The sequence below is a fragment of the Macrobrachium nipponense genome, chromosome 15 (assembly GCF_015104395.2).
Source record: "Macrobrachium nipponense isolate FS-2020 chromosome 15, ASM1510439v2, whole genome shotgun sequence".
In the NCBI taxonomy this organism is placed as follows: Eukaryota; Metazoa; Arthropoda; class Malacostraca; order Decapoda; family Palaemonidae; genus Macrobrachium; species Macrobrachium nipponense.
Window position 1 is genome coordinate 83,541,616 of NC_087208.1, and position 22,338 is coordinate 83,563,953.

General features: G+C 43.5%; 1 protein-coding gene across 2 annotated transcripts in view; it reads right to left on the reverse strand.

Moving 5' to 3' along the window:
- The window catches only part of LOC135195087 (vesicle-associated membrane protein 4-like), a 196,925-nt gene that overhangs the window by 41,871 nt on the left and 132,716 nt on the right, over positions 1–22,338 (reverse strand). For both annotated transcript variants that reach the window (XM_064221467.1, XM_064221466.1), the window contains exon 2: positions 19,611–19,663. In XM_064221467.1, coding sequence (XP_064077537.1) covers positions 19,611–19,663 — 53 coding nt within the window. The remainder of the gene's footprint in view (positions 1–19,610; positions 19,664–22,338) is intronic.

Consider the following 22,338-nt stretch of genomic DNA (forward strand, 5'->3'; position numbering starts at 1 on the left):
CTGGGGGGAAATCACATAGATAGGCTGTGATTGAGCCTTGGAGGTAGAGGGTTGGGCCGCCTGCACCAACGGAACAGCCTGTTTCACAGGCTGGGCGAAGCGTTGCTGTTTCTTTTGGTAAGGCTGGAAACGTCTGGGTTTCCTCTGAGCCTTACCCCTCACTGCTTGGTCTTGGCGTCTCTTGCAGTGAGACCCCAACGATACCTTAAGGCCTTTGGTTAAGCCTTGTAGCTTTCCGCCTGGACCTCCTTTACCATTGCATCGGGGAAGAGGTCTGCTCCCCAGATGTTTGATGAAAGCAACTTATTCGGTTCATGCCGAATAGTTGCTTCTTGGAGGACATGCTTCCGACAATTCGTTCTGGCTGTGGCAAACTCAACATGTCAGACTGAACCGTTTGTGTCAGTGACTTGGTGAGAAGCTTAAAGAGTGGCTCGGAAACCGTAAGCAATGGTAGTCCACTTCCGTCATGGCCATGGTGTTAATAGACCTGGCTAGCCTAGACTTGGCCTCAAACTCCGCCTGAATAAGGCTGTCCGGAAGTCTAGGCAGCTTCTCACCAAACTGATCATAGCACAGTCTGGTTTGAGTTTTGCCCGCCGAAAAAGTGTTGGCAGGTCTTCCCACAATTCTCCGGTTGAGGGAAGCAAAGGAGATGTGGGGTCCGCTTCCTTTAGCTGTGGTAACGACTCCCCCTTCTGGGCCGCTGGGATAGTGACCGTAGCGATCTTGGTAAGGAAGGGAAGCGGAGTTCCCTCTTCCATTGTGAAAATGGTGAAGGGACTCTTAAAAGGTTGAATCTTCGTGTTTGAACAATCCATGTCCTCTAAGCACCTGAGCCATTCTCTTTGAGCCTGGTCACGTGAATAGAGGACTGTTCTCTTTAGGGACCTTGTCGTCTCGCGTCATGGCTGCGTCAGTGAGTCTGGCGTAGCCAATGAACGGTGGCTGTAGACCCTCCGGGTAGAACTCGAAGTCCTCAATCCTTCGAGTACCACACTCCGGAATTGAAAATAAGCCCGTCCTGGAAGGGGGCGTATGACGCCACCCTCAGGGTTATTCATAGAGAACGGAGGCAGAGAGTCATGAGGTGGAAGCTGAGCCATACCTGTGCCGAAAGGTGGGGGAGTAGCTAGAGGAGCCTGGCTAAGTTCGGCGATGATGTTATCCTGGAGGTGATCCTGTCGGACAACCGGGAGAACATCTGCTCCATACTGTTTTTGAGAGAACCGACCAAATCCCCCATGTGTTGTAACAGACCAGCATTGGGATCCAAAGCCGGAGCTGCTGCGGAGGTGGTTGGGTAACTCTGAACAGGTACCAAGGGTAGAGGAGAAACGGCTGACTCCGCCGGAGTATGTGATCTCTCCTTGGAAGACCTACTCCTTGAGGATTTGGAGCCGGACCCAGAAGCTCTAGACCTCTCTGCTCCAGGGTTCGTAGCCGGAGACTTGCGAGATGTTGACGCCGACGAAGTCTTTTTGGACGACGACGACATCTTGCTCAGGGTTTTCACAACCGTCTGTCCTTTGACCTTAGGTCTTACGGAAGCATCAGGAGAAGTATAAGGTAGCTCAGCTCCTGTAAAGCCTTGGAAGGAAGCTGGAGAGTTAGCAGGCAGTAGAAGACCCAGTGGCGCCCAAGGGAAGCCCTTGGGCATCCAACGTACCTACCTCGACCAACAGGTCGTCAACACCTACCATTGGTTCAATATTCAGATCCAGTGTCGCACTTCCGACGAGATGTCCTGGCCTGGTTTCACTCAACGAAGCGGCGAGCTGTTGCTGAATCGCCGCCATAGTCGGGGCTGCCTCTGCCGGGTCGACGTAGCCCGTTGACTTGCCGCCGGGGAAGATTAGGACAGCCAACCTCTTCTCAAGAATGTAGGGCTGTCCCTTGGTGGCGTTCTTGCCAAAACCGCCGACCCAAGCCCTCTGGGTTGCCAGGGCGGTGTCTCTAACAGCGGGAGCCTGGAAGAGAGGGTATTTGTTAGTTTTAAGTTTAAACTTAAGATTAAAACTTAAGTAATAGGTTAGTCTAAAAACATAGGGGATGCGAGATCCCATATAAAACCAGCTTAAGTTTAAAATAAGAGATTAAAATTAAACTTAAGAACTATAACCTTGTAGGGATTAGCGAACGGAGTTGGGAATACTTACCCCGTCTAAGAGCTGGCTCACCAGATCGTAGCAAATAGTGCAGGTCTCGTGAAAACCAGACTTGAAGATTCCCGTGCGGAGTCACGCATGGAGCATGGGATCTGCAGACTTCTGGCCCACAGGGGTCCTGGAGCATGGCATTGCATCCTGGATGCTCACAGTTGGTGGTCTGTAAGTGAAAAGATACATGAGCATCGTAAAAGATATCACTTACAGGCTAGAGGCTAAAAGAACTCCGCTGCATGCCGGAGCGCGAAAAAATTTTGGGCATAACCCCTCCCTTACCGCCTGAATAGGCTAGAACCCCGGAGAGATCCGGTGTGAGTAGGTAACGGAGGGATTGGCTTAAGGTAGCTTAAATTAAACTTACTATAGTTTAAATTAAATACTAAACACTTACAAAACCTAAAGCCATAAGAAAACGTACCGGAGTAAATCCGGTGCGCGGCGGTGTTCGTGTCGCGATATCAGCGCGACGGGGTGGTTATTGGAAAGACCAACTGTACGCCTGCAGTCCGCCCGCCAGGGTGAACTAGCACCTTTCCACGTGGATGCCGGAGCTCCGGTAAATAAAGAGCACCAGTAAGCCGGGAAAGGGCGAGAGGGCGAAACAGACTCGAGCTAGCAACGGAGCGACGGAGTAACGACGGAGGGGGGAAGGCCAGTCCCCCCCCCTTAGTCATCCGAGCGCGCCGTGAAGCCAGAGAACGGTCGGGTCCAGTCTGGGTCTGTCCAGCCCCCCCTACTCCCTTCCGCCTGATGGGAGGAGGAGGGAGGCCAGGCACGGGTAATGGTGGAGCGAGCGAGGACAGACCAACTCCCCCCCCCCCCCCCCCCCCCCCCCCCCCCCCGCCCCCCCCCCCCCCCCCCCCCCCCCCCCCCCCCCGTATGGAAGAGCGGGAGGAGGGAAAGGTGACTGGACAGGCGCCTGGCTGCTCCGTGATCACGTAGTGACCACGAGCGGTAAACATCGATACAATGAAACAATATAGCCTAGGATAAAGCAACCAACTAATCAGAGAGATGCTATAGAGAACAACCGAACTGAAGAGCGGAAGCAATAGTGGTGGATACCAATAATACATAACCTAGGCTACGAGAAATGACCAGACGCCGTAGGCTAACCTAAAATATAAAATAACCAAAAATCACTTAACATAAAGAAAGAAAATAAATCAGTAGGAGAGAAAATCCAGGAGTGTACGACTAACCCGAAAGAAAGTCTACCACTCAAAGCTAGCCGGGGCCGATACTAAGAGCTGTGGCTAGGGTCTGGATGGAAGATGCCTACGCAAGGTGAAGAAGACATGCATGCATGACATAAACCCAGTAGGCTGGACCCCTAACATAAAATAGATAACTAACAATAGAGCGTAAGGAAATAAGGGAAGGTTCTGGGTATGGAAGACCAAGAACGAACCCGCCACGAGGCAGAACCATGCTGCCATGCTTCCGACCAAGAGCCCGTATTTATACCTAAAAAACGGAAACGGCAAATACTGACTCAAGGACGGAAAAAACCAAATAGCAATAACAACTGATTACTTAACTTAGCTGCGGCGATGGCTGTACGCTCCATGACTGATAAATCCAAGATAGGGGCACAAAAAACACAGAGCAAAAAAGGGCACGTGTGTACGCGGTGCGCCTACTGAAAAGGATGGCCACCAGAGGCGCAGCAGTCGGCAGCAATGGGAATGGAGTAGTAGTAGTTGCTGCCCACTCTGTGGGTCGGCTCCCCTCTAGTGGGGGTTTTGTAGTGGGAGATTTCTATTGGCAAGTGGTTCGTGGTAGTGGTCTCACTCGCCATAGTGTTCATACCGACACCCTCTTGGAGGGTGAGCGAGTCAGTAGTACTGACCTTTTCTTTATTTTATTTATTCTCTGGTATGTGTTAGTACATTTACCTTAGAAATAATGGATTAAAGGATATTTCGCGCAGCGACACGAACTGAGCCCAGAAATAAAGCCTTATAGTAACTTTATATATAAAAAACCAAACCAGAGAAAAAGCAAAAAAGCGATTTTTTCTGAGGACAAGAAACTTGAAAAATTAGTTTAGATACCCCTGATGCCCCTAAAGTTGTTTTCTGTGATGAAACTAATCTTAGAAAACGTAGAAAATGACATCGACCAATTTTTGAAAGATATACTATAAAATTTGCGATTTCCATATTTATTGGCGGGGCTTTCGCTTTAGTTTTTGCTCTTTTTTTTGTTATTACGTGCTTATTTACTGTTCTATTTTGATAATAAATATTTTATGTGCATGTTCCAGGTGGATATACCAACATTCTGTAAGACCGAATTTCTATTCAAGACTAGTTTTCTCACCAACCACCAGTGTCCCTTGTACAAGGGACACTGAGTTTCACATTTTTTTTCATAAAATCATTTATTTTCCCTGTAGGATGATAAAACTAACAGAGAATATGCGTTATTAGTGCTAATAATACCTGATAATTTTCATTAGCCTGTCTTGATTAGTGTATTTTGGCAAATATTTTTACAATCGGCACCCCTCCAAACTGGAGTCACTACCGAGAGATTCAGTTCGGCAGCGAACGCAATGTTTACATTCTGCTCACCCACCTGGTAAAGAAGGGGTTAAGAAGTCGAAGGTGCCTGCTACGACAGTGTCTCCTCCACCTTCCAAATGCTCTTCTATCTGAAGTGCTGCAGTTGACAGTCGAGAATGTGAGGCTGCTCTGGTCCGTGGATGTGTCTCTTGCTCCCCTCCCCAAGGGATTGGTCTCCGTCAGGAAGTTCTCTTCGGTATCATTCCCTATCTCAAGATCGTGGTTGTGCGTCGTCTCACAGCCGTGTATGTGACTCGTCGCAAGTCCATGTACATGATTCGTCCCGTGAATGTGATTTGTCGCACAAACGCATACACGGTTTGGAATGAGACCATGTACAAGTTCCTTCGTGTGGCTGTGTTCTTGAACCCTCTGTATCAGTTTGATAATTAGGGGTTCCACTCCAACCAGTGGGAGACATGATGACTGAAGCCTCTCCACTGCTGTTGGGGAAGGATGAGGATCCTTCAAAGCCTTCTTCTTCGCATCGTCGGTCCACTCTGCTAGAGCAAGAGAGAAGAGAGCCAGGAGTTTCTGTCTTCTTTTTCTGAGGTTGTTGATCTCATTCGTGAGTCAAATAATCTTGGAGGTAGAACGCAGGCCCAAACTTCTATAACCCTTATGGGCACAGAGACCTAATTAGGTCCAATGCAAGATACTAGGGCTTTGTTTCTGGTGCTACGACTGTTCGAAGAGTCTCCATCCTGATTCTGAAGGACATCTAACATCCACGTCTCTGCCTCGTAGCCCAATGGCTTGCCAGGCATCCCCCCGCGGCAAAGATTGGGGAGGGGCGCCCACTCTATTGCCTACCACCCCTGCCTCTGCCTCTATTCCCCCTTCTGGGTTTGAAGAGCAGGTCTGAAAGATATGTTGCTGAGGCGGTTTCTTCAGAGACAAAGCAGGCTGAGAAGTCTTCTTTGTAGTAGCTGGTCTTAAAAGCTTCTTGGGAGGAGACTGCTGATTCTGCCTTGGAATGTTTACAATGTTTGGGTGAGAAGAAACAGTCAATTTAACCACTGCTAACAGAACAAGATGATCATTATTGCTGACTTGATACCTGTTGGTAGCAATATCCAGTTGATTCCTAGGGAAAAGCAGCTAGGATTCCAGGATACATATTGCCATTCCTCAAGGATGACAATTAGACAACATGAACAGACCAAGCTCCAGTCCCTCCCATCTTTATGTGTTTCACATTTCTGTGTTTCATTTTGTTGCGGATTTTTTGTGGAATTCACATGTCCACGAGGGAAATTTCACGAATAGATTTTTATAATTAAATGAGATTTTACGTATACAGTGGACCCCCCGTATTCGCGTTCTCCAGATTCGCGTTCTCCGGATTCGCGGACTCACACATTCGCGGATTTCACTTGGGAACGTTTTCCCGCATTATTCGTGGAAAATTCGCATATTCGCGGTAGTTTTCTATGAGAAATATCCACAAATTCCTGGTTTTTTATCAATTTCATCATAAAATGCACTTTTTGTGATAAAACTTCATATTAGAAAAACCAAGTATGAAAATTTTTAGTGGGTTTTTCTTAAGTTTAACTAACGAAATAGGCTGTTTTTAGCGTTTTTATAGGGGTTTCAAACATTCACGGGTTCTAACTATTCACATAGGGGTCTGGTACGCATCCCCCGCGAATACGGGGGGACCACTGTACTTACCAAGTAATTACATAGCTAAAGTTTCACTATCCATCAGCAGCTACAATTCTGAACATTCACGGAAGCACTATTTTCTTTGGCAAGGCAGCCCACCCTGCCAACTATAGGGGTAGAGAGGAACCAACCCAGCAAACAAAATCAGTTGTTTATGCCTTTTACTTCCATGTGAGGGGGGCGGGAGGGCTTGGTAAGTATACATAAAATCTAATTTTATCATAAAAATATCATTTTTATGTAACCAACTTACCAAGTAATTACACAGCTGAATCCCACATTGTAGGTTGTGGGATACATGGATACACTAGTCTTGTTGGTTCCTTACCTGTTAAGAGAGTCGCTACAGATAATTACTGCCTCTGGATGGCGCTCATTTTAACTCGTAGAGACATGGTGGTATGGCCAGGTATCGTCTTCTACTAAAGTGGGATCCAGTGCAGCTAACGAAATGTCTTTGGATAGCAAGGTCTAGAAATACAATGCCCATGCCCAAGGCTTAGTACCAAACCATATCGAAAATACCAGAGCAAACAAATATAGTTGCCAAAACCAATCATTAAAAATGAAAACCCAAACATTAAAATGAACTCTTGGGTACTCCAAGTAACTATTAGTACCCTCAGGCTTCCCTTGTGACTCAACAACCTTCATCAAGGCAAAGAGAACAAAGGATAGGAAGAAAAGACTTCCAATACACCCTCACCCAACACCATGCCAGGAGCCAAAAACAGACCAAAGGTACTGCAATTCTTGAAAACAGTCTCGATATTGTGTAGAGAAGTTTTATATTTGTCCTTTTTATTTAATTATAAGCCACCAATGTAAAGTAGTCTTTTTATATTTATTTGTAGTTTGTAGATTCTCTGGATTCTTGTAGTCTCAGGATTCTTGTAGTAATTCTTTTAAAGTCTCAGGATGCTAGAAAGACACAGCAAAGTTTTTTCTTACTTCATTCACACAAAATGAATACAGGCGGTCCCCGGGTTACGACGGGTCCGGCTTACGACGTTCCGAGGTTACGACGCTTTTTCTTAAATATTCATTGAAAAATCCGCCCTGGGTTACGACGCTTGTTCTGAGGTTACGACGCTGACGCTTCCAACGCTCCGAGTTTACAACGCTTTTAAAAAATGATATTGTCATGTTACAATAAAGTTTTATACATACTTACCTGACAGATATATACTTAGCTATAGACTCCGTCGTCTCCGACAGAATTTCAAAATTTCGCGGCACACGCTACAGGTAGGTCAGGTGATCTACGCCCTGCCTGGGTGGCAGGACTATGGAACCATCCCCGTTTTCTAATCAGAATTCTTCTCTTCCACCTGTCTCCTGCGGGTGGGGAGGCTGGGTGGGCCATTAATCGTATATATCTGTCAGGTAAGTATGTATAAAACTTTATTGTAACATGACATATCATTTTATACATTCAACTTCCTCCAGATATATACTTAGCTGATTAGCACCCATTGGTGGTGGGTAAGAGACAGCTAACAACTGAAATAGACAGTAAACAACATATGTTGTAGGTATTAATAAACCTTGGTTCCTACTTATTAGGCTGAAGACTTCGCGGCTACTGCCTTGGAGTCTGCTTAGCCTCAAGAGCCTCAGCGAGATATTGATCTATGGCTAAGAGTTCTTGTGGGTCTGCCAATGGGGTCTTATCCACTTACTCGGCAGAGGCCTAAAGGCCTTTGTCATTGGGTGCTATTATTCCACTAACATGACAATGACACCTTGTTCAAGGAGCACAAAACCGATCCCGATCACCTGATCCTAACATCCATGTTAGTTCTAAGATTGTAAGGAGTTATCCCCGAACTCCTTACAAACCACCAAAAACTCGAAACATAATTACCCTTTCATTACAAAATATACAAAAAAAAATTTTGTACTCCCCTACTAGTCATACATACCCTTGTATCCCCTACCAGCAATGACACTCTGCTCCCGTGCGACAGTAGTGAGCTTGCTAATAGAAACCAAGCACATATCTGACAAGAGGGTTTATGTACGATAAAAACACAAAATTAAGGATCAGTCTTTGCTCCAAGACCCAGTACTGTATCTGCTGATACAAAAGGACCTAGCGAGAAGCACTTCTCATAGGTCACTCTCACATCCTTCAGATAATGAGATGCAAACACTGAATTGCACCTCCAATAAGTAGTCTCAATGATATTCTTTAGAGACATATTCTTTTGGAACGCCAAGGACGTTGCTACTGCCCTCACTTCATGAGTCTTGACCTTTAGAAGACCGAAGGATTCCTCCGAGCAGTTCTTGTGAGCGTCCGTAATAACGCTTCTCACAAAGAAAGCCAAGGCGTTCTTGGACATGAGTCTTTTGGGGTTCTTCACCGCACACCAAGACCTTGTTGACAAGCTCCCATCTGTCTCTTCCTCTCTAAATAGTATTTAAGAGCTCTCTGGACAGAGAGATCTCTCTATCTCTCTGCCTACCAGGTTAGATAGGCCTTTTACCTCAAAACTTCTGGGCCAAGGTTTTGACGGGTTTTCGTTCTTTGCCAGAAACATTGTCTGGAAAGAACAGATGGCAGCATCTCCTTTGAACCCCACCGTGGAATCCAGAGCGTGTAATTCGCTCGTCCTCTTGGCTGTAGCGAGAGCCACCAGGAACAAGCATTTCCTAGTGACGTCGCGGAAGGACGCCAGATGTAAAGGCTCGAATTTATCCGATGAAAGGAATTTCAGGACCACGTCTAGATTCCAACTAGGTGTTCTAGGAGTAGCTGCTTTCGAAGTCTCAAAAGATCTAATTAGATCGTGTAGATCTTTGTCGTTAGCAATGTCCAGGCCTCGATTCCTGAATACTGAAGACAGCATGCTTCTGTATCCTTTTATTGTCGAGACAGATAGGTGTGATTCCTCTCTCAGAAAGAGGAGGAAATCGGCAATATTCACTATAGAGGTACTGGAGGAGGACAGCTTCTGACCCCCCCTTACACCACCTCCTAAAGACTTCCCACTTTGACTGGTATACTCTTCTCGTCGAAGCTCTGCGGGCTCTAGCGATAGAGCCCGCAGCCTTGCGAGAAAAGCCTCTCGCTCTGACAAGTCTTTCGATAGTCGAAAGGCAGTCAGAGCGAGACCTGGGAGGTTGTGATGAAACCTCTCGAAGTGGGGTTGTCTGAGTAGATCGTGTCTGTTTGGAAGCGATTTGGGAAGTCCACTATCCACTCCAGTACCTCCGTGAACCATTCCTGGGCTGGCCAAAATGGGGCTATGAGTGTCAACTTCGTGCTCTTCGAAGCTACGAACTTCCTGAGCAACTTCCCCCAGGATTTTGAACGGGGGAAAGGCGTATGCGTCCACACGCCCGACCAATCCATGGGAAAACGCGTCTATTGCGAAGGCTCTCGGATCTTCCACTAGAGAGCAAAAGATCTCTATTCTTTTGGAGAGGAACGTCCGCAAACAGGTCTATGTGAGGTCTCCCCCACAGGGACCAAAGACTTCGACACACTTCTTCGTGTAGAGTTCCATTCTGTGGGAAGGACCTGATTTCTCCTGCTCATCTGTCCGCGCTCTCACATTCTTGATCCTTGAACAAACCTTGTGAGGAGAGATATGCCTCTTTCTTCCGTCCATGGTTAACAGGTTTCTTGTCAACTGATAGAGGGAGAAAGAGTGCGTGCCTCCTTGCTTGCGTATGTAAGCCAGAGCCGTGGTGTTGTCCGAGTTTATCTGTATCACCCCGTCTCTGACTATCTCTTCGAAGAACTTTAAGGCTAGGTGTATGGCCACAAGTTCCTTGCAATTGATGTGCCAGGACACCTGTTCCTTTGTCCAGGTGCCTGACACCTCCCTTGCTCCTAGCGTCGCTCCCCATCCCGACTCCGAAGCGTCGGTAAATAACACTTGGTCTGGGTTCTGCAGAGCAAGCGATACGCCTTCGTTCTTTTTGAAGTGGAGGGATCCACCACTTCAGATGATCTTTTACATCTTGTGGAAGTTGGAAGATGTCCCCGAGAGTTGACCCGTCTTCCACTCCACACCTCTTTGAGGAAAACTGAAGAGGGCGAAGGTGAAGTCTCCCTAGCGAGAAGAACTTTTCCAATGAGGACAGGGTCCCTAAAGGCTCAGGTAATCCCTCGCTGAGCTGTTCTTTCTCTCTAAGAAGCTCGAGATTCTCGACAAACCTCGAGCGATTCTTTCTCGCGAAGGATATACCCGAAAACCCCGAGAATCCATCTGAATCCCCAGATAGACCAAGTTCTGGCTGGGGATCAGTTGTGACTTCTCGAGGTTGACGAGCAACCCTAGCGAATCTATCATGTTCCTTGTTACTTCTAAGTCCTCCAAGCACTGAATCTTCGACTTGGGCCTGATCAGCCAGTCGTCCAAGTAGAGAGATGTTTATCCCCTCTAGGTGAAGCCATCTTGCTACATTCGCCATCAGTTGGTGAATACTTGTGGGGCTGTAGACAGACCGAAGCACAGAGCCCTGAACTGAAAGATCTTGTCTCCTATTACAAAGCGAAGATATTTCTTTGACAAATGGTGAATGGGAACGTGGAAATATGCGTCTTGCAGGTCCAGAGAGACCATCCAATCTCCTGGACGAAGAGCCGACATTACAGAGGCGGACGTTTCCATGCGAAACTTCTTTTTCTGTACGAAGCGATTCAGAGCGCTTACGTCCAGACTGGCCTCCACCCCCCCGATGCCTTTGGTACTAGAAAAAGGCGATTGTAAAATCCCGGGGAGTGTGGATCCTGCACAAGTTCGATGGCCTCTTTTTCCCACATTTGCTCCACCATTTGAAGGAGAGTCTTTCTCATTAACGGGTCTCTGTACCTCGCTGACAGTTCCCGAGGCGTAGATGTTAGGGGCGGGCTGTCGTCGAAGGGGATTACATATCCCTTCTTCAGGACCGACACTGACCAAGGGTCGGCTCCCCTTTTTGCCCATACTCCTGCAAAGTTCAGGAGTCTGGCGCCCACTGTTGCTTGGAGGAGCACAAGTCACTTTGATTTCTTGAAGGTCTAAATGAAGACCTTCCTCTCTTTTCAGAGCTCTTCTTTCTGGCAGGGGGACGAGCCGCTGCACCTCCACGAAAGGGCTGCTGAGGAGGACGAGATTCCTTCTTAACCGTCGACACTACAGGGCGTCCTTTCTTGGACGTTTGCGTTAGTAGGTCTTGTGTCGCCTTCTCAGTTAGCGAGCGAGATATATCCTTCACTAACTGAGAAGGAAACAGATGATCTGATAGAGGAGCGAACAGTAAGGCAGTCCTCTGGCTCGGAGAAACCCCTTTCGATAATAGGGATCCATAAACTGATCTCTTTTTCAGGAGACCAGCACCAAAAAGGGAAGCCACTTCACCCGAACCGTCCTGTACTGCCTTGTCCATGCAGGACAGGACGCTATGGAGAATTTCTGGGTTTTTCAGAAACTCCGGATCCTTAGATTTGTTGGCCAGAACTCCGAGTGACCAATCCAGAAAATTGAACACCTCTAAAGTGACAAAAAGTCCCTTTAGAAAGTGGTTCAACTCTGAAGTGCTCCACGTCGCTCTGACCGATCCTAAGGAGTGACGTCTAGAGGCCTCCACTAAATTGGAAAAGTCGGCATCTGCAGAGGCAGGTAGAGAAAGACCCATAGTCTCTCCTGTCCCATACCAAATACCTCTCTTCCCGTGCAATCTGAAGGAGGCATGCAGAATAACCGTCTTTCCTAACTCCTTCTTCTTGTCCTCCAAGAATCTAAAGAATGGAGTGCCTTCTTCATAGATATCGCAGGCTTCATTTTTAAAAAAGGCTGACGATTTTGCCGTAGCTGAGCTCGAAAAGAGTGAACGAGGAGAGGAGGAGCCGCCGGACTAAGAGAATCTCCAACTCTTGAAGTAGTAATGAGGCTAAGACTTTATAACTAGAAATCCCTCATTAGCAGGAGGTTCGTCATCAGACAACTCGTCTAACCCTCGATCAGACGAAGGAGAAAGTTCACGTTTGGAGGGAGAGTCCTTCCAAGACCTCCTATGTTCTGAAGGAGAGGAGCTCCTATTTGGAGAAGAGTCATAACCTCCAGGAACGAGTCCCCGACTCTTGCCTCCTGCTCTTGAGACTCTTGCCTCCTGACTCCTGCCTCCTGGCTCCTGACTCCTGCCTCCTGACTCCTGACTCCCTGCCTCCTGACTCCGGACTCCTGCCTCCTGCTCCGGACTCCTGCTCCTGCCTCCTGACTCCTGCCTCTTGGCCTCCTGGCTCCTGCCTCTTGCTCCTGCCTCCTGCCTCTTGCCTCCTGGCTCTTGCCTCCTGGCTCCTGCCTCTTGCCTGGATGCCTCTACACTCCTGGCTCTGGGCTCCTGCCTCCTGGTTGACTCCTCACTCCTGGCTCTTGGCTCCTGCTCCTGGGTGACTCCTCACTCCTGGCCGGTGCCAGACGTCTGATCGTTTCATCAGGTTCGTACCGGAAACCTCACCTCGAGTAGGAGTATCGATCCTGGAGGCAGATACCTCCATACGTCTGGAGGATCTTTTTAATAGGAAGGGAATGTCTTTCCTTCTAGGAGGCTCCTTTGACAGGACTCCTACAAACGACGAAATCTGTTCCTGCATCGCCATCATGAACCTCTTTGTAGCCTCCTCTTTATCCTCTTCGGGAGGAGGGGAAGGAGGAGGGGAGGAGTCCATAGCCTCCACCTCCTGCCTCCTTCTCACTCTAGTTGAAAGAATGGCTCTTCCCTTGCCTTCTTCACTCCGATGGAGAACTCCTCAGGGAAGTTTTCCAGGGCTCGAGTCAATATTCGGAGCCTTCCAACTCCTCTTGAGAGGCCGAGATCGATCTGAATCTCTCCAATCACGTCTCGGTGATGAAGATCCCGACGACGAGAAACACTCACGTAGGACGCTTTTACAATAGCGGTCCTTGGCAGTCTGGGGTTGTCACAGAAACCGCCGAAGGGACACCTGATCGTGGGATTCTCACCACAACCTCCTTTCGGCTTTCGACATTCCTTCTCCTCGGGCATGTGAGCTTGGAAGAGGTCTAGACCTAGAGCGTTGCTGAGCCGACCAGATGCCCCCTCCACTACACTGGGGACACTCATATCACTGTCCACTGAAAAATCACTAGCCTTACCTTGTATGGCAGCCATTTTGTTTTTCCATCAACTTTGAAGGCTGCTTTTAGATCCGCAAGTTCTTTTGCTGGATCTACAGGTTCTGCAATAGGAGAAGGGGCTGCAATGGAAGGAGAGTAGCAATACTTACCCTTGGGGAAGATCCCAAGCTTGGAATTAGTTCAGATCTAGAACTACTTAAACTTCTATGAGAAGCCTTCCTCACTCTCTCTTTCTAACTTTTTTAAATAATTAGTAGATTCTTCCATTCGTTCTCACTCAAGTTCTCACATTCCTTACAAGTATTAGTGAAAAGAACATTCATACTCCCTGCACCTCTTGCATACCGTGTGAGGGTCTACCGAAGCTTTCGGGCAACCTCACCTTACAGCCTACATTCACACAACGTCTCACAACCATACCAGAGTCAGACATTATTAAAGAAAATTCCAAAATCAAGTCCACAAAACAGTCCACAAAAGCGTATGCCAATCCAACAATCAGTACGTCACCAAAGTCGGTCAAGAAGATCAATTGCCGGTGAAAAAAGAAAAACCAATCGAGAGAACCAACAACAATGTTGATGGTCCGGGCGACAGAAGAATTCTGATTAGAAAACGGGGATGGTTCCTAGTCCTGCCAAACCAGGCAGGGCGGTAGATCACCTGACCTACCTGTAGCTGTGCCGCGAAATTTGAAATTCTGTCGGAGACGACGGAGTCTATAGCTAAGTATATATCTGGCAGGGAAGTTGAATGTATAAAAACACATATTATGATAAGATAAGAATCCTTTATAGTTTAGCACAGTTTCTCTCTCTCTCTCTCTCTCTCTCTCTCTCTCTCTCTCTCTCTCTCTCTCTCTCTTTGTATTTTCCAAGAAAATAATCACTATAATTTCTCTCTCTCTCTCTCTCTCTATACTACAAAGATGTATGTTTTTTAGTATGATAAATAAAATTATTTACTATTTTCAAATATTAATATTAATTTATTACAGCAATAATATCAATTCATTAAAGAAAATACCATAGTGAATTAGTAAGATTTTAGCTTATATTTAAAAATTATCGAAGAATGAAGGAATCACAGTCTTCTCTGTTGAAGGAAATCCCAGTCTTCTCTGTAACCTTTCCAGGTACTAAAACTGTCAGATATATATCATGTTCTGTGACAGCCAAAAGGGGGAAGAGCTGGGGGAGAGCTGCAGTGTTGCAATCAGTGGTCCTGACATTTCCCCCCCCCCCACCCCCCCCCCCCCCCCCCCTCTCTCTCATTTTTCGTAAGTGATGACATAAGGGTAAATACGGAGATATTATATAAAATATTGGAGAAAATAGTGGAAAAATATATACCGAAGAAGAAAAGTAAACATCATTCATGCATACCGAAGAGACAGAAGGATCTTGTTCCAGAAAATCAGAAGTGTGAAAAAGGTCTTGCAAAAGAAAAAAAATGCATGGAAAGTTATAGAACTAAAAAGTAAGATAGAAAATGCAGAACAAAACGATTATACAATCAAAAGAAAATGAAAAACGGGACTTGAAGAAAAAAACCCTATTATATCAAGCACAGCCCACTATTATACTCATATGCGAAGAAGATGAATACAAAAGAAGAATAGAAATAGGGCCCTCTGAGAATTGAAGGGAGATAACGAATGAAAAAAAGGAAATTTGCAACATACTGGCAGAACGATATAAGAGAATTCTCACCCCTAGAATATAATGAGATATGATATAGAAGTAAGGGATGAAAATAGTGAATATTTAGCTGACATAGATATTAAGAAGCTGATATTGTGCAGGCTATTAATGAAATTAAAATGGAGCTGCTGCAGTGGCCTGATGGAATTCCTGCTATTTTGTTAAAGAAAGTAGTTCATTCTATCGCAAAGCCACTTGCAATATTTATTAAGACAAAGTGTAGATACAGGCCAAGATTATGATGAGATACACAAATTAGCATATATTACCCCTACTTTCAAAAGTGGATCAAGACTAGAGGCAAAATATTATAGGCCTGTGAGTCTAACATCACATATTGATGAAAGTGTATGAAAGGGTAATGAAGAAAAATATTATGAAACATTTAATAAAAAATATTTGTTTAATAAGTACAACATGTTTCGTGGGACCCGAAAAAGTACACAAACCCAACTGTTAGTCCACCGTGAGAACATATTTCAAAAATATGAAAAGCGGAAATGAAACAGATGTGGTTTATTTAGACTCTGCAAAAGCTTTTGATAAAGTAGACCATAATATATTAGCGAAGAAATTAGAAAACACAATATCGTGGATAAAGTAGAAGATGGTTAAAAGAATTTTTACACAACAGAAAACAGATAGTTATTGCAAACGACGAGAAATCGGATGAAGTCAAGTAATATCCGTGTGCCGCAAGGTACGGTGTTTAGCTGCAATACTGTTTGTTATTATGATTGAAGACATAGACAATAATGTGAAGGATTCGGTAGTGAGTAGTTTCGCAGATGACACAAGAATAAGTAGAGAAATTACTTGTGATGAAGATAGAACGCTCTACAAAGAGACCTTAACAAGTATATGATTGGGCAGAGGTAAATAGGATGGTATTTAACTCTGATAAATTTGAATCAATAAATTATGGAGACAGAGAAAGAAAGCTATATGCATATAAGGGACCTAATAATGAGACCATCACAAATAAGGAAGCAGTTAAAGACCTTGGTGTGATGATAATAGGAACATGTTATGCAATGATCAAATAGCAACTCTGTTTGGCAAAATGTAAAGCAAAATGGGAATGTTGTTACGGCACTTCAAAACAACGAAAAGCTTGAACACATGATTATGCCGTTTATAAAACATATGTTCGTAGTCCACTTGAATATTGCAATATGATGATGGTACCCACACTATCAAAAGGATATTGCACAAATAGAGAGTGTACAAAGGTCTTTAACAGCTAGAATAGAAGAAGTTAAGGACCTAGACTACTGGAAAGACTACAATTCTTAAAATTATATAGTCTAGAAAGGAGAAGAGAACGCTACATGATAATTCAGGCATGGAAACAGATAGAAGGAATAGCAGAAAATATCATGGAACTAAAAATATCAGAAAGAGCAAGCAGAGGTAGATTAATAGTGCCCAAACTATACCAGGAAAAATAAGGAAAGCACACAGGAACATTAATCCACTACGCACCAGCATCGATAATGCAGCGTCTATTCAATGCGTTGCCAGCTCATCTGAGGAATATATCAGGAGTGAGCGTAGATGTGTTTAAGAATAAGCTCGACAATATCTAAACTGCATCCCAGACCATCCAAGATTGGAAGATGCAAAATATACCGGAAGATGTACTAGCAACTCTCTGGTAGACATTAGAGGTGCCTCACACTGAGGGACCTGGGGCAACCCGAACAAGATGGTAAGGTCCTGTAAGGTAAGGTCAGGTCTCTCTCTCTCTCTCTCTCTCTCTCTCTCTCTCTCTTCTCTCTCTCTCTCTCATTTACTGAGACTCGAGATTTTTTATGTACTTGTACTATTTGTTTTAATACTTTCAAATATAATAATAATAATAATAATAATAACAATAATAATAATAATAATAATAACTGTAATACAAATTCATATGTAATAGTATTTTAAAGAAATACAATACGTACTAATCTATCCATGTCACTTTTAATTAAGGTTAACTCTCTCTCTCTCTCTCTCTTTTGCCACACAAGATAATAATGAGTCATAGTGGTAACTCCGTCCCTCTCTTTCGCTGGAAGCGTTATAAACAAAGAGAGATAAACACTCTCTCTCTCTCTCTCTCTCTCTCTCTCTCTCTCTCTCTCTCTCTCTCTCTCTCTCTCTCTTTTACTGAGATGAAAGAATTTTTATGGTACTAGTATGTAAAATGTTTATTGATAATTTCAGTTATTTAATAATAATAATAATAATAAAACTTAATTACAAAATTCATAATGGTCGTATTTTAAAGAGATGAAAATGACCTTTCCATTTCACTTGTAAGGATAATTCCTCTTTCTTACTGAGATGAGAGAATTTTTATGGTAGATGCACTTGTTTATTATATTTTCAAATAATAATAATAATAATAGAAGTAGTAATAATACGATAAATAATTTCAAAAGAAAATTCTTCCCTTTGTCTTTTCTGTAATCAATTTCCCCACCTCAACTCGAGTGACACTCAAGCTTAACAATGCCATACAATGGTCAACGAATTTAATGGTTTTATGTAATCTCTCTCTCTCTCTCTTACTGAGATGAGATCATTTTCATGGACATGTATGTAATAAGTTTATCATTAATATTTTCCAATAATAAATACTATAAGTACAAATTCATATCTGAGTATTTTAAATACAATAATCCATTCCATTTCTCTCTTTTAAACAACTCTCTCTCTCTCTCTATCCTCTCTCTCTCTCTCTCTCTCTCTCTCTCTCTCTCCACAAGATACTTGTCATACATTTGGTTGTTTCTATTTCTTCCTTTTATCTCTCTCGCTTTCAGCAAAAGAATGATAGACAGACAAACATAATTGCACAAGTCCCTCTCTTTCTCTCTTCTCTGGAGAAAAATATATGTATTTATGGAGGGGGCAAAAAGTTGCCTACAGACATTCATTTAAATCTATTGAAACCTAAGGATGTTATTTCTCTCTCTCTCTCTCTCTCTCTCTCTCTCTCTCTCTCTCTCTCTCTCTCTCTCTCCTCTAATCTTTCTTGTATTTTAATGAAAATATACAGTAATTTGTGAATACACAGTGTTGCACATGAAAAAGTAAATTAGTGATAATTTAGAGATACGGCCCTAAGAAAAATTGCAAATTAGTAGTGAAATTTTCCCTGTGGACATGTTTTCAAGAACGTCGTTCCGGCTTACAACGATTTTCGGGTTACGACGCGTCTTAAGAATGGAACCCCTGTCGTAACCCGGGGACCGCCTGTATACAGTTTATGAATATGCAAGTTTAGTTCTGCTTGAGGCGAAGTGTAGTTAAATGACATCGTGTTGATGTATCCTAGAAGCTAGCGATTTCCCATGTTTTTAGTAATCCTCCATTTGTCCTAACGACCTATGTCTACACTCCTCACATCTCTGTCTGACGCTGCACTGAACCTTCCTACAAGTAATACATAAGGAAATGTCTGTCATATTTGAGGGTACTAATCCTCCGCTTGCATGCAGAGCAGAACCGATGAGCTTCAACATTTCCCCCAGCAACTTGCTCGGAAGGCGTGGCAGACGTAGAGATATTGGCTGACGGCGTTTCTTCATGTAGCTTGTCCATCTCTAGTCCAGTCCAAGCCGGGTCAATACCAGGAGAAGGCCTAAATCAATCAAAAACCAGAGCAAAAACCAGAAGCGTAGTTGTAATACAATGCCAAGGTTGTAATCCGGAATTCCAAGGCATATATATATATGTGGGGATTAGGCTAAAGACCAAAAACATTTGCGTGTTGAAGACACGTCCTAACTGCACAGCGAACAGAAAACAATAGAGGAGGCAGGCCTCTGGTGGCCGGTATTTGCAGCAGCGTTGCCAATGGCAACACAAGTAACTCATTTGATTAGATTTTACCTGCAGCGTTGGTAGCACTGACAGTTAAAATTGGGTGAATCTGTGGGGATATAGTCTGGGCTGGTCAGTGACCAGGGCTAATTCAGGTGTTCAGGGAGTGTACTGCAATATATTTTTTTTTGTAAACCTCCTAATATCTCCATAATCTACCTCATGACAAAATGACCACGTAACTCACTCTTATTTTCTCAAAGAACATTATTCTGCAGCTTGATTTGTCCACTAATTGTAAGTTACCCAGAATTACAACACTCTTTGAACATCCTTCCATGTTTTAGTAAGAATACTTCACTTGGATGAAAACAAGAAAATACATACAATTAACATAAGCATGAACTTCTGCCAAACCGATTATATCAGCCACAGCAATGTGCTCAAAGAGTATTGAGAAATTACCTTAATATGGCTGCTTCATTCCCCAATTAACCACCACCAATGAATTAGTTAAAATTTTGGGATTGGAAAATTTCATAAAATAAAATGGTCAGTATATTTTACAGAAACACAAGTACTTACTTAAGAAAGAAGTCCTCTTCATCATCTCCTTCATCATTGTTTATGAGTCTTTCCTGTAAAAGAAGTAAAGAAATGTTACTATCATACATAAAGAAACCCATATACAAATACTGTAGTACATGCATAGCACTACATGCAATCCTCAGTGAATGACACAGTTATGTTCTTATCACTTGGTTGTAACTGAATTCGTCAATAAGCAAGGAGTCAGCCCCTAACCAAAATTTCAAGCACAGAGTACTGGTAGTGGATTTATGTCAACCATCTTTAGAAAATGTTTTAGCATCACCTTTGCACCATTTAGTATAACTTTGTTACTATATATTTCTAAATGTTTACAATTATACTCCACACTGGAATATTAATTCCTTATAGTACCTCTTTGGCACAGTAGTTTTACTGACATTTATTTAATGCAGTAAAGTTCTAAACTTAATAAGTAAAGTAATTTAGTGATACATATATTTTTCAATCTGTTTCCTACTCTCTAATGGCATATTCTCTATGATAAAGGCTGTTACAGAGTAAGGGAAAGCTCTGAAGCTACATTCTTCATTTAAAAAAAGTTTTAAGACCTGTAAATAAAAACACTGTAGGTACCAGAGAGAGAGAAAGAGAGAGAGAGAGAGAGAGAGAGAGGAGAGAAGGATGAGGGCACAGTTTACCTTATTATGGTGCACATGTACATTTGCATACACAAGCTAAAGGCTGAGATTACACATGAACTTTGCAAAGCAAAATCAACTTTTTACATAACTTTGTTTAATCAAAATGAATTAAAATCTTATTTTCTTAAACAAACTTTTAAACAATTTCTTATAGTTAGCTTACACTTCTGTTATGTTTTATTTTCTTTTTTAAACTCAGGCACTCATTTATTCACTGCCACCATCTGAGTGATTCATCAGAAGCTGAGCAGGCAGAGAGGATGGGGGTGGGGTGGGGTGGGGGTGGGGGTGGGGGGGGGTGGCGGCTAAATAGCAGAGGTGGGAAACTGCATGGGATTATGGTGGCTAAGATGACACTGTCATCATGAACTCATGTAGGTAAAAGGTCAGCTTAATCTACAAACATACAAAATGGTCACAGAATGAGCTGACTGGGAGTTTGAGCCTACAGCACATCAGTTTGTCTCATTAAAAAAAAAATAAGTCCACAGAAAGGCAAAAAAATGAAAATTTTTGTGATGAAATGAATAATCCTTAAAAAAACCTTCAAAAAAAAATTAGTCCATAGAAAGGCAAAAAAAAATGAAAATTTTTGTGATGAAATGAATAATTAATGCATGGCTAACCTGCTAGGACTGTCTCTGTAATTACCTGTTTCCCCCACCAGGCCGGCGATAGAATGTTTACGTTCTTGACAGAATTTGTGACCATCCACTAAGATGGAATGAAAATTACCTAATGTTAAAGTTAGCTGACTACCGTACTACCATATTGAATGAGGATGGTGGGTTAGTGCAGCCAGAGAAACAATTGTTCAGCCAAGCAAACTAAAAGCTTTTTAATGAGTAGAATAAAAGCTTTTCAACATTCCTACCTGTTGTGTGATCCTTATAGGTACGTACTGTCACCAGACGTTGGAGCCACAACAGGTGTTAGGCCCTCATAGTGAGACTTGTCAAAGGATCCTTAAAGGGAAAAAGAACTCTATCTTGTAGAGTACTAGTGACTCCTGTGCCTTTGTCAAAAGCCCATAACAGACAGTCCAACACTAAAGACAACTACCACCTTCATATATGGTGTGCTCCTATACACCAATGTATACCTTCATGTTCCCAGAATTCAATACATATAGTACATAGTGGGATTCCCTGACTGCTAACAATATGATAGAAAGCAAAGTTACTATCATAGTATTTGGTTCAAGAGAAAGCGTCCCTGCTGCAACAATAGGCCAAAAGGCTTCACAACTCATACTAAATATGACATTTTTATAATGAAATAAGATTTTATGTATACTTACCAAGCAGTTACATAGCTATAGTTTTTAAATCTGTTGGCAGCTAGAATTTTTGAAATTCGTGGTTGTGCTAGGTTTGTTTTGCTTAGGTGATAACCCCCCACTTACTGTCAGGGGAGAGAGAGGAACCAACACTGCACGAACTTCAGTTGTTTAAGCCCTACCATCTATATGAGGGGATGAGGGAGGGCTTTGATCATGTAACTACTTGGTAAGTATACATAAAATCACAATTTTCGAAAGTAAACTGTATTTTTCCTATCTATACAAACCTGAGGTCCTTTACATAAGGAATTACTTTCAGCGCCAGCTGGAACTCGGTCGTAAGTCTATAACAAGGTAGTTAGGCAGTAACTGCTTATCCTGAGGTGGGCCTACATGTAAAGGACCTCAGGTTTGTATAGTTAGGAAAAATACAATTTACTTTCAAAAAATGACAATTTGTCCAAAATTGCATTTTTCCTAACTATACAAACCTGAGGTCCTTTTACAATAGGAAGGTACTAGCGGCAGCTGGATAGGTTCGTAAGCTTTCGAACAAGGGGTTGGGGTTCGGTAGTTTAACTGCTTGTCCGAACAGGCAGCGCGCTTGAGCGCGACTGGGAGGTAAACAAAATCAACTTTTTGCTTTTGGCCCAAGCAAAACTGCAGAGTGAAGGGGTGGCATGAGGTGGACAATGTGTAAAAGGACCTCAGGTTTGTATAGTTAGGAAAAAATGCAATTTTTGGACAAATTGTCATTTGTTCCGACACGGCATACAAA